Source organism: Oncorhynchus kisutch, linkage group LG21, assembly GCF_002021735.2.
Source record: "Oncorhynchus kisutch isolate 150728-3 linkage group LG21, Okis_V2, whole genome shotgun sequence".
In the NCBI taxonomy this organism is placed as follows: Eukaryota; Metazoa; Chordata; class Actinopteri; order Salmoniformes; family Salmonidae; genus Oncorhynchus; species Oncorhynchus kisutch.
In genome coordinates, this window is record NC_034194.2 from 46,009,068 (window position 1) to 46,032,463 (window position 23,396).

Genomic DNA, 23,396 nt, shown 5'->3' on the forward strand with positions numbered 1-23,396 from the left:
ATATACTATAGAGACACAATATATATATACACACTATATACTATAGAGACACAATATATATACAGTGGGGAGAACAAGTATTTGATACACTGCAGATTTTGCAGGTTTTCCAACTTACAAAGCATGTGGAGGTCTGTAATGTTTTATCATAGGTACACTTCAACAGTGAGAGACGGAATCTAAAACAAATATCCAGAAAATCACATGGTATGATTTTTAAGTAATTAATTTGCATTTTAATGCATGACATAAGTATTTTATACATCAAAATAGCAGAACTTAATATTTGGTACAGAAACCTTTGTTTGCAATTACAGAGATCATACGTTTCCTGTAGTTCTTGGCCAGGTTTGCACAAACTGCAGCAGGGATTTTGGCCCACTCCTCCATACAGACCTTCTCCAGATCCTTCAGGTTTCGGGGCTGTCGCTGGGCAATATGGACTTTCAGCTCCCTCCAAAGATTTTCTATTGGGTTCAGGTCTGGAGACTGGCTAGGCCACTCCAGGACCTTGAGATGCTTCTTACGGGGCCACTCCTTAGTTGCCCTGGCTGTGTGTTTCGGGTCATTGTCATGCTGGAAGACTCAGCCACGACCCATCTTCAATGCTCTTACTGTGGGAAGAAGGTTGTTGGCCAAGATCTCGCGATACACGGCCCCATCCATCCTCCCCTCAATACGGTGCAGTCGTCCTGTCCCCTTTGAAGAAAAGCTTCCCCAAAAAATGATGTTTCCACCTCCATGCTTCACGGTTGAGATGGTGTTCATGGGGTTGTACTGATCCTTCTTCTTCCTCCAAACACAGCGAGTGGAGTTTAGACCAAAAAGCTCTATTTTTGTCTCATCAAACCACATGACCTTCTCCCATTCCACCTTTGGATCATCCAGATGGTCATTGGCAAACTTCAGACAGGCCTGGACATGTGCTGGCTTGAGCAGGGGGACCTTGCGTGCGCTGCAGGATTTTAATCCATGACGGCGTAGTGTGTTACTAATGGTTTTCTTTGAGACTGTGGTCCCAGCTCTCTTCAGGTCATTGACCAGGTCCTGCCGTGTAGTTCTGGGCTGATCCCTCACCTTCCTCATGATCATTGATGCCCCACGAGGTGAGATCTTGCATGGAGCCCCAGACCGAGGGTGATTGACCGTCATCTTGAACTTCTTCCATTTTCTAATAATTGCGCCAACAGTTGTTGCCTTCTCACCAAGCTGCTTGCCTATTGTCCTGTAGCCCATCCCAGCCTTGTGCAGGTCTACAATTTTATCCCTGATGTCCTAACACAGCTGTCTGGTCTTGGCCATTGTGGAGAGGTTGGAGTCTGTTTGATTGAGTGTGTGGACGGTTGTCTAACTAACTAACAGGTCTGTGAGAGCTGGAATTCTTACTGGTTGGTAGGTGATCAAATACTTATGTCATGCAATAAAACGCAAATGAATTACTTAAAAATCATACAATGTGATTTTCTGGATTTTTGTTTTAGATTCCGTCTCTCACAGTTGAAGTGTACCTATGATAAAAATTACAGACCTCTACATGCTTTGTAAGTAGGAAAACCTGCTAAATCTGCAGTGGTTCAAATACTTGTTCTCCCCACTGTATTTCTACACACACTATATACTATATAGACACAATATATATATATATATATATATATATATATATATATATATATACACACTACCGTTCAAAAGTTTGGGGACACTTAGAAATGTCCTTGTTTTTGAAAGAAAAGCACATGTTTTTGTCCATTAAAATAACATCAAATTGATCAGAAATACAGTGTAGACATTGTTAATGTTGTAAATCACTATTGTAGCTGGAAACAGCTGTTTTTAATGGAATATCTACAGAGGCCCATTATCAGCAACCATCACTCCTGTGTTCCAATGGCACGTTGTGTTAGCTAATCCAAGTTTATCATTTTAAAAAGGCTAATTGATCATTAGAAAACCCTTTTGCAATTATGTTAATTGTTATGAAACTGTTGTTCTGATTAAAGAAGCAATAAAACTGGCCTTCTTTAGACTAGTTGAGTATCTGGAGCATCAGCATTTGTGGGTTCGATTACAGGCTCAAAATGGCCAGAAACAAAGAACTTTCTTCTGAAACTCATCAGTCTATTCTTGTTCTGAGAAATGAAGGTTATTCCATGTGAGAAATTGCCAAGAAACTGAAGATCTGGTACAACGCTGTGTACTACTCCCTTCACAGAACAGTGCAAACTGGCCCTAACCAGAATAGAAAGAGGAGTGGGAGGCCCCGGTGCACAACTGAGCAAGAAGATCTGGTACAACGCTGTGTACTACTCCCTTCACAGAACAGTGCAAACTGGCCCTAACCAGAATAGAAAGAGGAGTGGGAGGCCCCGGTGCACAACTGAGCAAGAAGATCTGGTACAACGCTGTGTACTACTCCCTCCACAGAACAGTGCAAACTGGCCCTAACCAGAATAGAAAGAGGAGTGGGAGGCCCCGGTGCACAACTGAGCAAGAAGATCTGGTACAACGCTGTGTACTACTCCCTTCACAGAACAGAACCTGTCACTTCGTGATGCTGGAGATAAAATAAAAGAGTAAAAAATAAAGAAATACAGAAAAATAAAGCAACTGACTTTTCAATATGAATAGGAATTATTGTTTACATTCATTGTAACAAACATCACAAATAATTGAACACACAACGTGAGCAGATTAACTTGGTCTAAACGGTCAAAACGTTTATTTATTAAAGACTATCAGACTGAAAAAAAACTCCCATTTTATTTTATTTTCATAACTGTGACCTTTATTGCCTACCGTCTGTAAACTGTTAGTGTTTTAACGACCGTTCCACAGGTGCATGTTCATTAATTGTTTATGGTTCATTGAACAAGCATGAAAAACAGTGTTTAAACCTTTTACAATGAAGATCTGTGAAGTTATTTGGTTATTTTTCGAATTCTTTTTGAATGACAGGGTGCTGAAAAAATGACATTTTTTTTTTGCTGAGTTTAGATATTGATTTGTGATGGAGTACCATCACCCTCTAGTGGCCACTATGATGATTACACTGCAGTTCACTCTTCTGTCCAGCAGAGAGCAGTATCGCTTACCTGTTACATTTCTGAAAGAGGAGTTACTTGCCTGGGTGCCAGTCTGTTAACCTAGGTGCCCGTCTGTAAACCTAGGTGCCCGTCTGTTAGCCTGGGTGCCAGTCTGTTAGCCTGGGTGTCAGTCTGTTAGCCTGGGTGTCAGTCTGTTAACCTAGGTGCCCGTCTGTAAACCTAGGTGCCTGTCTGTTAGCCTGGGTGTCAGTCTGTTAGCCTGGGTGTCAGTCTATTAGCCTGGGTGCCAGTCTGTTAGCCTGGGTGTCAGTCTGTTAACCTAGGTGCCAGTCTGTAAACCTAGGTGCCTGTCTGTTAGCCTGGGTGTCAGTCTGTTAGCCTGGGTGTCAGTCTGTTAGCCTGGGTGTCAGTCTGTTAGCCTGGGTGTCAGTCTGTTAGCCTGGGTGTCAGTCTGTTAGCCTGGGTGCCAGTCTGTTAGCCTGGGTGCCAGTCTGTTAGCCTGGGTGTCAGTCTGTTAACCTAGGTGCCCGTCTGTAAACCTAGGTGCCTGTCTGTTAGCCTGGGTAACAGACTGTTACTGCTCTCTTGCCAACTCATTATGGAGTTGTCATGCTGGCTTGAAAGGAGAGAGAGGGAGGAGGGAAAGAGGAGGGAGAAGGAAGAGAGGAGAGAGTGGGAGAGGGCCTTGTGGGACAGATAGAAAGCTGGCTGTGAGAAGTTTTACAAAATACGTTTACTTATCTGTTTATCTGCATATGTCAAGACGAGTGAGATAACCGATGGGTTGGACAATATGATCTCCTTCTCTTGAGAAGATATTTACTTAAATACTGGAAGTAAGATGATCCGACGTCAAGAGAACGGAAGAATCATATGCTCTATTGTTTAAATGTTGAGACAATCTGACGACAGACAGAAGCAACACAATCTGGCGACAGACAGAAGCGACACAATCTGGCGACAGACAGAAGCGACACAATCTGGCGACAGACAGAAGCGACACAATCTGGCGACAGACAGAAGCGACACAATCTGGCGACAGACAGAAGCGACACAATCTGGCGACAGACAGAAGCGACACAATCTGGCGACAGACAGAAGCGACACAATCTGGCGACAGACAGAAGCGACACAATCTGGCGACAGACAGAAGCGACACAATCTGGCGACAGACAGAAGCGACACAATCTGGCGACAGACAGAAGCGACACAATCTGGCGACAGACAGAAGCGACACAATCTGGCGACAGACAGAAGCGACACAATCTGGCGACAGACAGAAGCGACACAATCTGGCGACAGACAGAAGCGACACAATCTGGCGACAGACAGAAGCGACACAATCTGGCGACAGACAGAAGCGACACAATCTGGCGACAGACAGAAGCGACACAATCTGGCGACAGACAGAAGCGACACAATCTGGCGACAGACAGAAGCGACACAATCTGGCGACAGACAGAAGCGACACAATCTGGCGACAGACAGAAGCGACACAATCTGGCGACAGACAGAAGCGACACAATCTGGCGACAGACAGAAGCGACACAATCTGGCGACAGACAGAAGCGACACAATCTGGCGACAGACAGAAGCGACACAATCTGGCGACAGACAGAAGCGACACAATCTGGCGACAGACAGAAGCGACACAATCTGGCGACAGACAGAAGCGACACAATCTGGCGACAGACAGAAGCGACACAATCTGGCGACAGACAGAAGCAACACAATCTGGCGACAGACAGAAGCAACACAATCTGGCGACAGACAGAAGCAACACAATCTGGCGACAGACAGAAGCAACACAATCTGGCGACAGACAGAAGCAACACAATCTGGCGACAGACAGAAGCAACACAATCTGGCGACAGACAGAAGCAACACAATCTGGCGACAGACAGAAGCAACACAATCTGGCGACAGACAGAAGCGACAATCTGGCGACAGACAGAAGCGACACAATCTGGCGACAGACAGAAGCGACACAATCTGGCGACAGACAGAAGCAACACAATCTGGCGACAGACAGAAGCAACACAATCTGGCGACAGACAGAAGCAACACAATCTGGCGACAGACAGAAGCAACACAATCTGGCGACAGACAGAAGCAACACAATCTGGCGACAGACAGAGGCTACACAATCTGGCGACAGACAGAAGCAACACAATCTGAAGTCATACGAGGTAGAATCTTACAAGTGTTAGAAACAGTATATATTTTTTTTTGCAGTTTAAAAACAACAATAAACAACTCAACATTAAAGTATTCAGTCCCTGTGACTATTTCTACATTTTGTTACGTTACAGCCTTATTCTAAAATTGATTAAATAAGCCCCCCCCCCCCCTCATCAATCTACACACAATACCCCATAACAACCAAGCAAAAACCTTTACTCAGTACTTTGTTGAAGCACCTTTGGCAGCGATTACAACAGAGTTTTTATTTTACCTTTATTTAACTAGGCAAGTCAGTTAAGAACAAATTCTTATTTTCAATGACGGCCTAGGAACAGTGGGTTAACTGCCTGTTCAGGGGCAGAATAAAAAATGTGTACATTGTCAGCATGGGGATTTGAACTTGCAACCTTTCGGTTCCTAGCACAAAGCTCTAACCAAAAGGCTACCTGCCGCCCCGGGTATGATGCTGTATTTGGGGAGTTTCTCCCATTCTTCTCTGCAGATCCTCTCAAGCTCTGTCAGGTTGGATGGGGAGCGTTGCTGCACAGCTATTTTCAGGTCTCTCCAGAGATGTTAGATCGGGTTCAAGTCCGGCCTCCGGCTGGGTCACCCAAGGACATTCAGAGACTTGTCCCGAAGCCACTCCTGCCTTGTCTTGGCTGTGTTCTTAGGGTTGTTGTCCTGTTGGAAGGTGAACCTTGGGCCCAGTCTGATGTCCTGAGCAATCTGGAGCAGATCAAGAATCTCTCTGTACTTTGCTTCGTTCATCTTTCCCTCGATCCTGACTAGTCTCCCAGTCCCTTCATCAGATAATGAATACATCATATCTGGGGTTACATTGAAGACACAAAAGGAATGTGTTCTATGAGGCTACTTTATGGTTCTGCGAAAACAGGAAGTGTATTCTGTAAGAAATGCCCTGGAGCATCAAGTCATCGCGCGCATGTTGAACCCTTCAAGCATTTCCTACATTCCTTGTGTGTGTTTGTGTGCGTGTGCACGTGTATACAGTCCTGTGTATGTGAGAGAGACAATTAACCCCCTTGATAACAGACGGAATCATCTCATTTAAAAGTTATTTTATTTTTGAAATGATGTAAAATACAAATAATATAGTTGTTTCCATTTACAACCAAAGTGGCCGATAGTTATTGTGTTTGGTATCTATTATAGTTCCTGTTGGTCAGCAGCACCCTTATGTACAGATCTAGTATCTGTTTCCACTCCCCAATCCTAACCTCAGACATTGGGGAGGGGGGAGGGGGGGGGCATCAGCATCTAGGAGCCCCCTCCCCAATCCTAACCTCAGACATTGGGGAGGGGGGAGGGGGGGGGGGGGGAATCAGCATCTAGGAGCCCCCTCCCCAATCCTAACCTCAGACATTGGGGAGGGGGGGAATCAGCATCTAGGAGCCCCCTCCCCAAATCCTAACCTCAGACATTGGGGAGGGGGGGAAATCAGCATCTAGGAGCCATCTAGTGCACTATATAGGGAATAGGGTGCCATAGGGCTCTGGTCTAAAGTAGTGTACTATATAGGGAATAGGGTGCCATAGGGCTCTGGTCTAAAGTAGTGTACTATATAGGGAATAGGGTGCCATAGGGCTCTGGTCTAAAGTAGTGTACTATATAGGGAATAGGGTGCCATAGGGCTCTGGACTAAAGACTAACACCGCGCGCGCCGCGACGAGGGACTGCGCGTCGTAATGAAAGCAGTCTAAATTGAACCTTCCCTCCCAGTTACAGGTAGCATTGCACTCGAATGTAAATAATAATAACAATTATCGACAAGTCTTGATATTCGCCACCAGAGACTTATTTTTCTCCCCAACAGAACTACAAAATACATGACATTTTCTGACCACAGAGCTGAGCAGTTGAGCCCTGTGTTCATTTACAAAATAATAGAAATAAACTATAACGACAGTTGTTGAACGGCTAGTTAGATTGTTCAAAAAACATAAATCTGATTAATTCTGACCGCAGAATGTGTCCTCTCTCATTCCGCCTCAAGCTGCACCCCTCCCTCCCTATCCTCCTTGAAAATGACTGATCTTCGTTAGTTATCCTAGAGAAGGTATAATATTAAAACGGGGAAATCCCACTTGGATAAGATCCCCGATGTCCGTCAGCTGACGCGCTAGCATTAAGTCAAGTTGGTAAAAAAGACAAAACTCACGCAGCTCGACTTCACACAGAGAACACGGAGAACGAACCAGGTACAACACAAATTAGAGGTGTGATTTCCTCTTGCGCTTTGAGCCCACCGCAGCCTGCTGTGATTGGTGGATTGTAGCTCACCACCGCCAGCATCTCGAATGCATTAACATGCATGGCTAGTGGCTAACGTTAGCCAGTTTGAGCTAGCATACAAACTCAGTAGCACAGAGTAGATCCTCCATACGACGTTGAGAAATAGAGCATTGTGGGTAGTTTACAAGATATCTGGAAATTAGATAAGTATGTAATTACCCCCAAAACCTGTTTGTAGTTCTAGGTAACCAGATGATGACTACAACTAAGTTACTAAGTCTTTGATCACACTGTGTTGTTACCTTGGTGAGTAAAAACCTTGTGCTTCCCTTTAACCACAAATAAAACAGACTCGGCAGTTAATTTAACCTGTACAGTTTAACTGGGGATTCAGCCTCAAACCAGAGGGGTGACAGTTTAACTGGGGATTCAGCCTCAAACCAGAGGGGTGACAGTTTAACTGGGGATTCAGCCTCAAACCAGAGGGGTGACAGTTTAACTGGGGATTCAGCCTCAAACCAGAGGGGTGACAGTTTAAAGAGAGATGGTAAACCACTCAGTCACCCTGAGGTGCATTATAAGGGCAGCCTGCCAGCCAGTCAGTCACCGGAGAAAGAGAAATCGTCTTTTTCAATTCCATAGTACTGTCGCCCCGTCGATCTCCCCTCCGGTCCGTCGCCCTCCCCCGGTCCCCCGGTCCGTCGCCCTCCCCCGGTCCGTCGCCCTCCCCCGGTCCCCCGGTCCGTCGCCCTCCCCCGGTCCTCCGGTCCGTCGCCCTTCCCCGGTCCTCCGGTCCGTCGCCCTCCCCCGGTCCGTCGCCCTCCCCCGGTCCGTCGACCCTCCCCCGGTCCGTCGACCCTCCCCCGGTCCGTCGACCCTCCCCCGGTCCGTCGCCCTCCCCCGGTCCCCCGGTCCGTCGCCCTCCCCCGGTCCGTCGCCCTCCCCCGGTCCTCCGGTCCGTCGCCCTCCCCCGGTCCGTCGACCCTCCCCCGGTCCGTCGCCCTCCCCCGGTCCGTCGCCCTCTCCCCGGTCGTCCGGTCTATCGCCTCCATTTTAAATTTCAGTTTGTGACAAAACAAGCAATCTATTGTTTAGACTAATTGCCCCGTTCCCAAACCGCTGTGAAATACCTTCTCAATAACCACAAATATGAAATATTTAGCCGTTTAAAGCCAGCGTACAAAAAACAGAAGTAATTAGACAAAATAAAAATTTAACTTAAATCCAGAAAGCATAGAAATATCATACCACATATCAGACTTGCTTTCAATGAGTATTACAGATCTATACACTGACATTTCTACGTGAAACCTGTTATACTACTGTCCATACTCTGGGGAAGGGAGTTTTGGGATGAGAGATGTTGAAAACTCCTTCAATTATGAACAAATACAAAAATGTCATGATTTCAATTGAGTCCATTTCTGATATTTATTTTAATAAGGGAAGTTGTTTACACACCCCTGGGGAAAACACAGAGCCTCGGTAACAAGTCCTCTAGACCACAGTGTGAAAGAGGAACACACACACACACTTTCTCCCGCATTAACACACAGACACACACTCTCTCTCTTAATCAAACACACAGACACACACACTCATTCAGACAGACACACACACACTCATTCAGACAGACACACACACACACACTCATTCAGACAGACACACACACACACTCATTCAGACAGACACACACACACTCATTCAGACAGACACACACACACTCATTCAGACAGACACACACACACTCATTCAGACAGACACACACACACTCATTCAGACAGACACACACACACACACACACTCATTCAGACAGACACACACACACTCATTCAGACAGACACACACACACTCATTCAGACAGACACACACACACACTCATTCAGACAGACACACAGGGCTGGATATATATATTGACAGTTGTCCTGTGAAAGTGAACATCAGAGTCAGGACATGACTCAGTCTAGGTCTCTGTAGAAAAGGATGTGAGGGGCGGGGCCATAGGGAGGTCCACAGTCCATGTCAGTATGGGTGTGTGTGTACAAACTGCCCTGGGGTGGTTGTGTGTGTGTACAAACTGCCCTGGGGTGGTTGTGTGTGTGTGTGTGTGTGTGTTTAGTCGTTGTCTTCATCCTCCTCTTCGCTCTCCTCGATCCCGTCACTGTCCTCCTGTTCCTCGTCTTCCTCCTCCGTTTCTGGGATGTCCCACTGGGGGTGGTTATCCAACACCGCCTTGGCCTCGTGTACCTCCAGCTGGCACAGTTACAACACAGTTAAAATATATAGTTAAAATATATAGTTACAATATACACAGTTAAAATATATAGTTACAATATACACAGTTAAAATATATAGTTACAATATATAACTACATCTCCACTTAGACTGAAGGACAATATCAACATAAATCCTGCTGTGGGTGGAACAGGCATTGTGGTGCTGTAAAACATGGGTGGAACAGGCATTGTGGTGCTGTAAAACATGGGTGGAACAGGCATTGTGGTGCTGTAAAACATGGGTGGAACAGGCATTGTGGTGCTGTAAAACATGGGTGGAACAGGCATTGTGGTGCTGTAAAACATGGGTGGAACAGGCATTGTGGTGCTGTAAAACATGGGTGGAACAGGCATTGTGGTGCTGTAAAACATGGGTGGAACAGGCATAGTGGTGCTGTAAAACATGGGTGGAACAGGCATTGTGGTGCTGTAAAACATGGGTGGAACAGGCATTGTGGTGCTGTAAAACATGGGTGGAACAGGCATTGTGGTGCTGTAAAACATGGGTGGAACAGGCATTGTGGTGCTCATGTGAATTCTCTTTCAGCTTCAGACCAATGCCTATTCTCACTTAAAACATTTTAGTTTCTAATACACACAGACACACGTGAGTTGTAAGGTCTCACCTTGAGGGGTCTGATCTGGTCCAGACCCAGGTAAGAGTCTGAGCGGAGGATAACAGAGTACTGGTAGTTCCCTGTTTTAGAGGGAGCTGGAAACTTCAGCTCCACCTGTCAGAGTGAGAACACACCGAGTATACAAAACATTAAGAACACCTTCCTAATATTCAAGTGCCCCCCCTCCCACTCTCAGAACAGCCTCAATCTGTCAGGGTCATGGACTCTACAAGGTGTAGAAAGCGTTTCCACAGGGCTGCTGGTCCCATGTTGACTCCCATGATTCCCACAGTTGTGTCAAGTTGTCTGGATGTCCTTTGGGTGGTGGACCATTCGTGATACACATTGGAAAATGTTGAGCGTCATACTACACATGCAACAGGCAACACACACACCCCCTCTCACCTCCTCTGTGTCTTTGAGTGTGCAGACGTGGTAAGGCATGGAGACTAGAGTCTGGTCCTTGCGGTCAGCGATGTAGAGCCACCACCACTCATGTTTCTCCTCTGGGTAGTACAGGCTGTAGACGGGGTGGGTCACCTTAGACTTGGTCTCCAACAGCGCCCTCTCCCTTCGCTGGACACTCTGCTGCAGAGCCTCCCACTCCTGGGGGGGGGGGGGGGGGGGGGTTATACATAGTCTATACCACTGATCTCCAACCCTGTTCCTGGAGAGAGCTACCTGTAGGTTTTAACTCCAACCCTGTTCCTGGAGATACCCTCCTGTAGGTTTTAACTCCAACCCTGTTCCTGGAGAGAGACCCTCCTGTAGGTTTTAACTCCAACCCTGTTCCTGGAGAGAGACCCTCCTGTAGGTTTTAACTCCAACCCTGTTCCTGGAGAGAGAACCTCCTGTAGGTTTTAACTCTAACCCTGTTCCTGGAGAGAGACCCTCCTGTAGGTTTTAACTCCAACCCTGTTCCTGGAGATACTGTGCCCAGGAACGGTTGGAGGAGCCCTGATCTATACACACACAGGTCTTTTCTCCTAAAGTGTACACATCCTCTACTCCGACAGCGTGAATCGGTGATGTTCGACTTCAGAGATGGGTAACTGCAGTCCTCTGGGGCCGGAGTGGTTCACACCCCCATCGCTAGCAAACACACCTGATTAAACTAATTACATTCTAGATCAGGATTCGTTGATTATTGGAGTCAGGTGTGTTAGCTGGAGCTGGGGCAAAGGTGTGACACCTCCCAGGACTGGAGTTACCCATGTGTTCGGGGGAGTTTTACACACACACACACACACACACAGGGGTGTCTGACCTCCTCGTCGTCCCCGGCGATCTCATCCTGCTCCGTGTCGCTCTGTTTGTCACTCTCCTCATCTCTCTCGCTCGGAGAATCTTTGTTGCCCTCCTCTGATTCGCTGCCTTTGTCTGACCTGTCCTCCTCATCTTCCTTCGCCACGGCAACCACCTCCTAAACACAAACAGGCATCCATAAAGCTCAACACGGATTGGTTAGTTTTCCTCCAGACCAGATGCATTTTTAACTCTTTTTTTATTTGGTTATTTTCAAATAATGAATCAACTACTAGTTGATAGTATTTTAGTAGTATTTTGTTTAATTGATAAGATATAAAATACTAGTATTTTTTGTATATATATATTTTTTACATATTTAAAATAACCCAACGACCAAACGGACCTCGGTTCAAATGCATAATGAGTATTTAAATACCCGTGTTAAAAATAAAACCACTTAACTGTGTTTAAATACACGCCCGAGGGGGTGTGGTATACGGACAAAACACCACAGCTAAGGGTTGTTCTTGCGCATTACGCACCGCAGAGTGCCTTGACTCAGCCTTTATCTGTGGAGTATATTGGCCATGTGGTCCAAACCCTCGAGAACCTTCTGCTATTGTAAACTGGTAATCAACGGGATTCAAAGACTGAGAATAAATGTTTTGTCAGATGTGGAATGAGTTCTGATATACAACGGCTGTAAGCCAAATCGGCATTCAGGGCTCGAACCACTTCCTTTATAATTCCAAACTACTCGGAAATGTTTTTTTCAAAGTAACTGAAATAGTCTAAATAGTATTTGAATCCAGGTCTGGTACTGGCAGTGAAAGAAGACTTAATTAAAACAGAACAATGGATTAACTCTCTGATTGGCTGCTTACACTTCCTGACGCGCTCCCATTGGCCTGTTTGGCCTTGGCTACTGGCAGTGAAAGAAGTTAAGATGACTTAATTAAAACAGAACAATGGATTAACTCTCTGATTGGCTGCTTACACTTCCTGACGCGCTCCCATTGGCCTGTTTGGCCTTGGCTGCTGGCAGTGAAAGAAGTTAAGATGACTTAATTAAAACAGAACAATGGATTAACTCTCTGATTGGCTGCTTACACTTCCTGACGCACTCCCATTGGCCTGTTTGGCCTTGGCTGCTGGCAGTGAAAGAAGTTAAGATGACTTAATTAAAACAGAACAATGGATTAACTCTCTGATTGGCTGCTTACACTTCCTGACGCGCTCCCATTGGCCTGTTTGGCCTTGGCTGCTGGCAGTGAAAGAAGTTAAGATGACTTAATTAAAACAGAACAATGGATTAACTCTCTGATTGGCTGCTTACACTTCCTGACGCGCTCCCATTGGCCTGTTTGGCCTTGGCTGCTGGCAGTGAAAGAAGACTTAATTAAAACAGAACAATGGATTAACTCTCTGATTGGCTGCTTACACTTCCTGACGCGCTCCCATTGGCCTGTTTGGCCTTGGCTGCTGGCAGTGAAAGATGACTTAATTAAAACAGAACAATGGATTAACTCTCTGATTGGCTGCTTACACTTCCTGACGCGCTCCCATTGGCCTGTTTGGCCTTGGCTGCTGGCAGTGAAAGAAGACTTAATTAAAACAGAACAATGGATTAACTCTCTGATTGGCTGCTTACACTTCCTGACGCGCTCCCATTGGCCTGTTTGGCCTTGGCTGCTGGCAGTGAAAGAAGTTAAGATGACTTAATTAAAACAGAACAATGGATTAACTCTCTGATTGGCTGCTTACACTTCCTGACGCGCTCCCATTGGCCTGTTTGGCCTTGGCTGCTGGCAGTGAAAGAAGACTTAATTAAAACAGAACAATGGATTAACTCTCTGATTGGCTGCTTACACTTCCTGACGCGCTCCCATTGGCCTGTTTGGCCTTGGCTGCTGGCAGTGAAAGAAGTTAAGATGACTTAATTAAAACAGAACAATGGATTAACTCTCTGATTGGCTGCTTACACTTCCTGACGCGCTCCCATTGGCCTGTTTGGCCTTGGCTGCTGGCAGTGAAAGAAGTTAAGATGACTTAATTAAAACAGAACAATGGATTAACTCTCTGATTGGCTGCTTACACTTCCTGACGCGCTCCCATTGGCCTGTTTGGCCTTGGCTGCTGGCAGTGAAAGAAGTTAAGATGACTTAATTAAAACAGAACAATGGATTAACTCTCTGATTGGCTGCTTACACTTCCTGACGCGCTCCCATTGGCCTGTTTGGCCTTGGCTGCTGGCAGTGAAAGAAGTTAAGATGACTTAATTAAAACAGAACAATGGATTAACTCTCTGATTGGCTGCTTACACTTCCTGACGCGCTCCCATTGGCCTGTTTGGCCTTGGCTGCTGGCAGTGAAAGAAGTTAAGATGACTTAATTAAAACAGAACAATGGATTAACTCTCTGATTGGCTGCTTACACTTCCTGACGCGCTCCCATTGGCCTGTTTGGCCTTGGCTGCTGGCAGTGAAAGAAGTTAAGATGACTTAATTAAAACAGAACAATGGATTAACTCTCTGATTGGCTGCTTACACTTCCTGACGCGCTCCCATTGGCCTGTTTGGCCTTGGCTGCTGGCAGTGAAAGAAGTTAAGATGACTTAATTAAAACAGAACAATGGATTAACTCTCTGATTGGCTGCTTACACTTCCTGACGCGCTCCCATTGGCCTGTTTGGCCTTGGCTGCTGGCAGTGAAAGAAGTTAAGATGACTTAATTAAAACAGAACAATGGATTAACTCTCTGATTGGCTGCTTACACTTCCTGACGCGCTCCCATTGGCCTGTTTGGCCTTGGCTGCTGGCAGTGAAAGAAGTTAAGATGACTTAATTAAAACAGAACAATGGATTAACTCTCTGATTGGCTGCTTACACTTCCTGACGCGCTCCCATTGGCCTGTTTGGCCTTGGCTGCTGGCAGTGGGAGGGGCTTCTTCTTGGTGAGTTTCTTCTTCTTCGACTGCTTGGTTTTCTTGGCTGCTTTCGTCTTGTTCTGCCACACCTTGGCTTTGGTTTTACTGACGTCTCCCTGCTGCACACAAACAGGCACAAGTTATGTGTTATCAGTCGTTGCGTTGTCAAATGTGTGTGTGTGTGTGTGTGTTCAGACGGTGTGTACCGCGACAGCATCCTCTGTACTGGCTTCCTCTCCGACTCCGAGACACGGTGTCACATTCTGCTCCTTCTCAAACACCTCCTACACACACACACACACAGAGACAGAGAGACACACACACACAGAGAAACAGAGAGAGAGAGAGAGAGAGAGACACACACACACACACACACACACACACACGAGACAGAGAGACACACACACACAGTAACTAAAGTGACATATTGAATACATAGGTAAGCCCTCTACAGTCTAAGCCGAGGGAGTTTACGAAACTGTATAGAATAATGTATAATTGTTTTTAGAAGGTCACACACTTCATTTAACTATTTGATTTGGAATTTTAAGACTCCTTGAAGTATTTAAAAAAATACTAATATTTGTTAAACATTTAAAAATGTTGTCTTTATTGCTATTAGACCATTCAACACATCAACACATCGAATAACAGATTGCATTCCCTCCCTCTACCCCTCCAACCCTCTCTCTACCCCTCCCTCTACCCCCTCACCCTCCCTCTACCCCTCCAACCCTCCACCCCTCCCTCTACCCCTCCACCCCTCCCTCTACTACCCCTCCACCCTCTCTCTACCCCCTCCACCCCTCCCTCTACCCCTCCACCCCTCCCTCTTACCCCTCCACCCCTCCCTCTACCCCTCCACCCCTCCCTCTACCCCTCCACCCCCCTCCTCTACCCCCTCCACCCCTCCCTCTACCCCCTCCCACCCCTCCCTCTACCCCTCCACCCCTCCCTCTACCCCTCCAACCCTCTCTCTACCCCTCCAACCCTCTCTCTACCCCCTCCAACCCTCTCTCTACCACCCTCCACCCCTCCAACCCTCCCTCTACCCCCTCCACCCCTCTCTCTACCCCTCCACCCCTCCAACCCTCTCTCTACCCCTCCAACCCTCTCTCCACCCCTCCCTCTACCCCCTCCACCCCTCTCTCTACCCCTCCAACCCTCTCTCTACCCCTCCAACCCTCTCTCTACCCCTCCAACCCTCTCTCTACCCCTCCCTCTACCCCCTCCACCCCTCTCTCTACCCCCTCCACCCCTCCCTTACCCCTCCAACCCTCTCTCCACCCCTCCCTCTACCCTCCACCCCTCCCTCTACCCCTCCACCCCTCCCTCTACCCCTCCACCCCTCCTCTACCCCCTCCACCCCTCCCTCTACCCCTCCACCCTCCCTCTACCCCCTCCACCCCTCCCTCTACCCCTCCAACCTCTCTCTACCCTCCCTCCACCCCTCCCTCTACCCCTCCAACCCTCTCTCCCACCCCTCCCTCCACCCCTCCCTCTACCCCCCTCCACCCCCTCCTCTACCACTCCCTCCACCCCTCCCTCTAACCCCTCCACCCCTCCCTCTATCCCCTCCAACCCTCTCTTACCCCCACCCCTCCACCCTCCCTCTACCCCTCCAACCCTCTCTCCACCCCTCCCTCTAACCCTCCAACCCTCTCTCTACCCCTCCAACCCTCTCTCCACCCCTCCTCTACCCCTCCAACCCTCTCTCCACCCCTCCCTCTACCCCTCCAACCCTCTCTCTACCCCTCCAACCCTCTCTCCACCCCTCCCTCTACCCCTCCAACCCTCTCTCTACCCCTCCAACCCTCTCTCCACCCCTCCCTCTACCCCTCCAACCCTCCCTCTACCCCTCCAACCCTCTCTCTACCCCTCCAACCCTCTCTCCACCACTCCCTCTACCCCTCCAACCCTCTCTCCACCACTCCCTCTACCTCTCCACCCCTCCCTCTACCCCTCCCTCTACCCCTCCAACCCTCTCTCCACCCCTCCCTCTACCCCTCCAACCCTCTCTCTACCCCTCCAACCCTCTCTCCACCACTCCCTCTACCCCTCCAACCCTCTCTCTACCCCTCCAACCCTCTCTCCACCACTCCCTCTACCCCTCCAACCCTCTCTCCACCACTCCCTCTACCCCCTCCAACCCTCTCTCTACCCTCCAACCCTCTCTCCACCACTCCCTCTACCCCTCCAACCCTCTCTCTACCCCTCCAACCCTCTCTCCACCACTCCCTCTACCCCTCCAACCCTCTCTCCACCACTCCCTCTACCCCTCCAACCCTCTCTCCACCCCTCCCTCTACCCCTCCAACCCTCTCTCCACCACTCCCTCCACCCCTCCCTCCCACCCTCCCTCTACCCCTCCCTCCCACCCTCCAACCCTCCCTCTACCCCTCCAACCCTCTCTCTACCCCTCCAACCCTCTCTCCACCACTCCCTCCACCCCTCCCTCCACCCCTCCCTCCACCCCTCCCTCTACCCCTCCAACCCTCTCTCCACCCCTCCCTCTACCCCTCCAACCCTCTCTCCACCACTCCCTCCACCCCTCCCTCTACCCTCCAACCCTCTCTCTACCCCTCCAACCCTCTCTCCACCCCTCCCTCCACCCCTCCTCCCACCCTCCCTCTAACCCTCCCTCTAACCCTCCAACCCTCTCTCCACCCCTCCCTCTACACCTCCCTCCCACCCCTCCCTCTACCCCCTCCACCCTCTCTCTACCCCTCCAACCCTCCCTCCATCTCTACCCCTCCCTCCATCTCTACCCCTCCAACCCTCCCTCCACCCATCCCTCTACCCTTCCAACCCTCTCTCTACCCCTCCAACCCTCTCTCCACCCCTCCCTCTACCCCCTCTACCCCTCCCTCTACCCCTCCAACCCTCTCTCCACCCCTCCCTCTACCCCCTCCCGCCCCCTCCAACCCTCCCTCCATCTCTACCCCTCTACCCTTCCAACCCTCTCTCTACCCCTCCAACCCTCTCTCCACCCCTCCCTCTACCCCTCCCTCTACCCCTCCACCCCTCCAACCCTCTCTACCCCTCCCTCCATCTCTACCCCTCCCTCCGTCCGTCCAACCCTCCATCCATCCTACCCTCCATCCATCCTACCCTCCATCCATCCGTCCGTCCAACCATCCTCCATCCGTCCGTCCGTCCAACCCTCCATCCAACCCTCCATCCGTCCGTCCAACCCTCCATCCGTCCGTCCAACCACCCTCCATCCAACCACCCTCCATCCGTCCAACCCTCCATCCAACCCTCCATCCGTCCCTCCATCCGTCCGTCCGACCCTCCATCCGTCCGTCCGACCCTCCATCCGTCCGTCCGTCCCTCCTTCCAACCCTCCCTCCATCCATCCAACCCTCCCTCCATCCGACCCTCCCTCCCTCCATCCGACCCACCCTCCCTCCATCCGACCCACCCTCCCTCCATCCGACCCACCCTCCCTCCATCCGACCCACCCTCCCTCCATCCGACCCACCCTCCCTCCATCCGACCCAACCCTCCCTCCATCCGACCAACCCTCCCTCCATCCGACCAACCCTCCCTCCATCCGACCAACCCTCCCTCCATCCGACCAACCCTCCCTCCATCCGACCAACCCTCCCTCCATCCGACCAACCCTCCCTCCATCCGACCAACCCTTACCGCCATCCTCTTCCTGGTCAGGGTGACCGTAACCGTGACGATGGATCCAGCTGTGATGTTATTGCTGTCTTCATCATCCAGGACTGGAGAGACAACAGAAGACAACAGGTTAGAGATGAGACAGTAGTAACAGTCCAGGACTGGAGAGACAACAGTGGTAACAGTCCAGGACTGGAGAGACAACAGAAGACAACAGGTTAGAGATGAGACAGTGGTAACAGTCCAGGACTGGAGAGACAACAGAAGACAACAGGTTAGAGATGAGACAGTAGTAACAGTCCAGGACTGGAGAGACAACAGAAGACAACAGGTTAGAGATGAGACAGTAGTAACAGTCCAGGACTGGAGAGACAACAGTGGTAACAGTCCAGGACTGGAGAGACAACAGAAGACAACAGGTTAGAGATGAGACAGTAGTAACAGTCCAGGACTGGAGAGACAACAGAAGACAACAGGTTAGAGATGAGACAGTAACAGTCCAGTCCAGGAGAGACAACAGTGGTAACAGTCCAGGACTGGAGAGACAACAGGTTAGAGATGAGACAGTAGTAACAGTCCAGTCCAGGAGAGACAACAGTGGTAACAGTCCAGGACTGGAGAGACAACAGAAGACAACAGGTTAGAGATGAGACAGTAGTAACAGTCCAGGACTGGAGAGACAACAGAAGACAACAGGTTAGAGATGAGACAGTAACAGTCCAGTCCAGGAGAGACAACAGTGGTAACAGTCCAGGACTGGAGAGACAACAGAAGACAACAGGTTAGAGATGAGACAGTAGTAACAGTCCAGTCCAGGAGAGACAACAGAAGACAGGTTTTCCCCTGAGAAAAAAAAAAAACTTATCAATTAAACAAAGACCTTATTCTCTTCTAACATTTGTTTATTGTCATGTAAGGACCTTCTACACAGTTAGATGTGGTTTCATGCCAGTATCTGTTGAGACAGCCAGTTAGATGTGGTTTCATGCCAGTATCTGTTGAGACAGCCAGTTAAATGTGGTTTCATGCCAGTATCTGTTGAGACAGCCAGTTAGATGTGGTTTCATGCCAGTATCTGTTGAGACAGCCAGTTAGATGTGGTTTCATGCCAGTATCTGTTGAGACAGCCAGTTAGATGTGGTTTCCTGCCCGTATCTGTTGAGACAGCCAGTTAGATGTGGTTTCCTGCCAGTATCTGTTGAGACAGCCAGTTAGATGTGGTTTCATGCCAGTATCTGTTGAGACAGCCAGTTAGATGTGGTTTCATGCCAGTATCTGATGAGACAGCCAGTTAGATGTGGTTTCATGCCAGTATCTGATGAGACAGCCAGTTAGATGTGGTTTCATGCCAGTATCTGTTGAGACAGCCAGTTAGATATGGTTTCATGCCAGTATCTGTTGAGACAGCCAGTTAGATATGGTTTCATGCCAGTATCTGTTGAGACAGCCAGTTAGATATGGTTTCATGCCAGTATCTGATGAGACAGCCAGTTAGATGTGGTTTCATGCCAGTATCTGTTGAGACAGCCAGTTAGATGTGGTTTCATGCCAGTATCTGTTGAGACGGCCAGTTAGATATGGTTTCATGCCAGTATCTGTTGAGACAGCCAGTTAGATGTGGTTTCATGCCAGTATCTGTTGAGACAGCCAGTTAGATGTGGTATCATGCCAGTATCTGTTGAGACAGCCAGTTAGATGTGGTTTCATGCCAGTATCTGTTGAGACAGCCTGCAGGAACTAAAATTGAGTGAATACAAACACAAACTTCAGAGAAGGGGCATGACCTCACCCTGCAGCTTGGTATCCATGGTGATGGACGGGAAGCTGGCGAGTACGGCCATAACCTCGTCATACTTCTCCTCGCCAAGGAAACGGAGCATGCTCCGACGGTCCGAGTCCTTCAGGCTGACCAGGTCCTGCAGGCTACGCACCTTGTACTGGGGAGAGGTTAATATAGTTACCATACCATAATACACCTTGTACTGGGGAGAGGTTACTATAGTTACCATACCATAATGCACCTTGTACTGGGGAGAGGTTACTAGAGTTACCATACTATAATGCACCTTGTACTGGGGAGAGGTTACTATAGTTACCATACCATAATGCACCTTGTACTGGGGAGAGGTTACTATAGTTACCATACCATAATGCACCTTGTACTGGGGAGAGGTTACTATAGTTACCATACCATAATGCACCTTGTACTGGGGAGAGGTTACTAGAGTTACCATACTATAATGCACCTTGTACTGGGGAGAGGTTACTATAGTTACCATACCATAATGCACCTTGTACTGGGGAGAGGTTACTATAGTTACCATACCATAATGCGCCTTGTACTGGGGAGAGGTTACTATAGTTACCATACCATAATACACCTTGTACTGGGGAGAGGTTACTATAGTTACCATAGTAACACACCTTATACTGGAGGGAGGGTATAGGGAGGAGGGGAGAGAATTACTGTGTTATGGCTCCATCTCAATTGGTCTTACTGCAATTCCTCACAACCTCCTTGCATCCTTCTCAACTCTATTGGACGACTAGATCCAAGGTCCCTCCCCTCAGACTTTTAGAAGGTGAGAAGAGAGGATGTAAGGAATCGAGGAAAGATGAATTGAGAAAGAGGCCTTGTACACAGAGCCAAACGTTGTCTGGGTGACGGTACCTTCTTGGAGACGCAGTAGCGGAGGTGCTCCTCTTCAAAGTGAGGAAGCTGCAGCAGAGGAGACTTGGACTCCTGCAGACCCTGGACGATCATCTGGGTCAGTTTCATACAGTTCTCTATCGACACCAGCCTGGGGGCATGGAACCCTGCACACACAGGCCAGCATGCATCTGGGTCAGTTTGGTCAAGTGTCTGTGTGTGTGTCAGTCTGCTGTTGGCCATCATGGTGAGTTGACAGTGTGTGTGTGTGTGTGTGTGTACCTCCTCTGCTGTTGGCCATCATGGTGAGTTGACAGCCCACGTTGACCATCTCCTGGAGCAGAGCTGGACTCTTCCTCACCACAAACCTCTGGTCTGTAACACAGAGAGAGAGAGCGAGAGAGAGAGTGAGACACAGAGCGGGTGGGCCACAGAGCGAGCGGGGGTGCTAAAGGAGCTCCTTAAACTTGACCCCAAAAAAACATCTGGGTCAGATGGTTTAGACCCTTTCTTCTTTAAGGTTGCTGCCCCTGTCATCACCTGTCTCTGACCTTTTTAACCGGTCTCCCCTTTCTGGGGAGGTTCCCATTGCTTGGAAGGCAGCCACGGTTCGTCCTTTATTTAAAGGGGGAGATCAAGCTGATCCTAACTGTTAAAGGCCTATTTCTATTTTGTCCTGTTTATCAATTGTTGGAAAAAACCTGTCAATAATCAACTGGCTGGCTTTCTTGATGTCTATAGTATTCAGGTATGTAACCTGTTTTCTGCTCAGGTTATGGATGTGTCACTGCAACCTTAAAGGTCCTCAATGATGTCAACATTGACCTAGATTCTAAGCAATATTGTGCTGCTATCTATATAGACTTGGCCATAGCTTTTGATACGGTAGACCATTCCATTCTCGTGGGCCGGCTAAGGAGTATTGGTGTCTCTGAGGGGTCTTTGGCCTGGTTTGGTAACTACCTCTCTCAAAGAGTGCAATGTATAAAGTCAGAACATCTGCTGTCTCAGACACTGCCTGTCACCAAGGGAGTACTCCAAGGCTCGATCCTAGGCCCCACTCTCTTCTCAATTTACATCAACAACATAGCTCAGGCACTAGGAAGCTCTCTCATCCATTTACAGTCTTATACTCAGCTGGCCCCTCCCCAGATTGTGTTAAACTCTCTACAACAAAGCTTTCTTAGTGTCCAACAAGCTTTCTCTGCCCTTAACCTTGTTCTGAACACCTCCAAAACAAAGGTCATGTGGTTTGGTAAGAAGAATGCCCCTCTTCCCACAGGTGTGATTACTACCTCTGAGGGTTTAGAGCTTGAGGTAGTCACCTCATACCAGTACTTGGGAGTATGGGTAGACGGTCCACTGTCCTTCTCTCAGCACATATCAAAGCTGCAGGCTAAAGTTAAATCTAGACTTGGTTTCCTCTATCGTAAACGCTCCTCTTTCACCCCAGCTGCCAAACTAACCCTGATTCAGATGACCATCCATGCTAGATTACGGAGATGTAATTTATAGATCGGCAGGTCAGGGTGCTCTCTAGTGGCTAGATGTTCTTTACCATTCGGCCATCAGATTTACCACCAATGCTCCTTATAGGTCACATCAATGCACTCTATACTCCTCTGTAAACTGGTCATCTCTGTATACACGTCGCAAGACACACCCGTTGATGATTATTTATAAAACCCTCTTAGGCCTCACTCCCCCCTATCTGAGATATCTACTGCAGCCCTCATCCTCCACATACAACACCCGTTCTGCCAGTCACATTTTGTTAAAGGTCCCCAAAGCACTCGCATCCCTGGGTCGCTCCTCTTTTCAGTTCGCTGCAGCTAGCGACTGGAACGAGCTGCAACAAACACTCAATCTCTTCATTCAAAGACTCCATCATGGTCACTCTTACTGACAGTAGTGGCTGCTTTGTGTGATGTATTGTTGTCTCTACCTTCTTGACTTTGTGCTGTTGTCTGTGCCCAATATTGTTTGTACCATGTTATGTGTTGCTACCATGTCGTGTTGCTACCATGTCGTGTTGCTACCATGTCGTGTTGCTACCATGTCGTGTTAGGTCTCTCTTTATGTAGCCTTGTGTTGTCTCTCTTGTTCTGTGCGTGTTTTCCCCGCAGGAGGCCTTTGCCTTCTGGTAGGCCGTCATTGTAAATAAGCATTTGTTTTTAACGGCCTAATTAAATATAGGTTCAATAAATAAAAATTGTGAATGGAGGACGCTTTTCCCATGGTTCATTTTAATGCCAGCCAAGTAGGCTATACTCCTGTTGTAAAGAGAAGCAATGTGCTGAATATTAGGAAAGCTGATTAATAAATATAGTAGGCCTAGCCTATAGAAAGCTGATGGGATCCTCCTCTTTTTAAGAGGCCATCACTCTGTTTAATCAACCTATATAAATGTTGTGCAACATGAGCTCATGGGCTCTCATGAAGTGTTTGATTAGATCTAATACATTTACATTGATGTCAGAGTGATTAGAGGGACAATAGAGTGCTGAGTACCAGGCAGTTAGACAGTTTGGTAGGCTACTAAATGACCATCAGCAGCATCAGAGCTTGG

The 23,396-nt window shown here is 48.3% G+C and overlaps 2 protein-coding genes across 3 annotated transcripts in view; both read right to left on the reverse strand.

Annotated features, from left to right (window-relative positions):
* Window positions 1-8,080: 8,080 nt before the first annotated feature.
* On the reverse strand, window positions 8,081-8,533 carry LOC116356203 (rRNA 2'-O-methyltransferase fibrillarin-like). The gene has a single exon (XM_031800530.1). It carries the CDS (start codon window positions 8,531-8,533, stop codon window positions 8,081-8,083), a length of 453 nt encoding a protein of 150 aa, XP_031656390.1.
* A 354-nt stretch (window positions 8,534-8,887) lies between these two features.
* sec63 (SEC63 homolog, protein translocation regulator) overlaps window positions 8,888-23,396 on the reverse strand; it is a 39,166-nt gene continuing 24,657 nt past the window's right edge. Inside the window, exons 11-20 of one of the 2 annotated variants that reach the window (XM_031800397.1) lie at window positions 21,110-21,202; window positions 20,849-20,994; window positions 19,967-20,114; window positions 18,199-18,281; window positions 14,755-14,832; window positions 14,509-14,667; window positions 11,642-11,797; window positions 10,780-10,980; window positions 10,384-10,488; window positions 8,888-9,734 (exon numbers count right to left, since the gene is read on the reverse strand). In XM_031800397.1, the coding sequence (XP_031656257.1) occupies window positions 9,597-9,734; window positions 10,384-10,488; window positions 10,780-10,980; window positions 11,642-11,797; window positions 14,509-14,667; window positions 14,755-14,832; window positions 18,199-18,281; window positions 19,967-20,114; window positions 20,849-20,994; window positions 21,110-21,202 (1,307 nt within the window). In that variant the 3' untranslated portion in view covers window positions 8,888-9,596. The remainder of the gene's footprint in view (window positions 9,735-10,383; window positions 10,489-10,779; window positions 10,981-11,641; window positions 11,798-14,508; window positions 14,668-14,754; window positions 14,833-18,198; window positions 18,282-19,966; window positions 20,115-20,848; window positions 20,995-21,109; window positions 21,203-23,396) is intronic. The other variant, XM_031800398.1, reaches the window with a different exon arrangement.

What these genes read in the sequence shown, in the direction of transcription:
- LOC116356203 (XM_031800530.1), bottom strand. Translation starts at nt 8,533, where the DNA reads ATGGAGGCGATAGACCGGACGACCGGGGAGAGGGCGACGGACCGGGGG.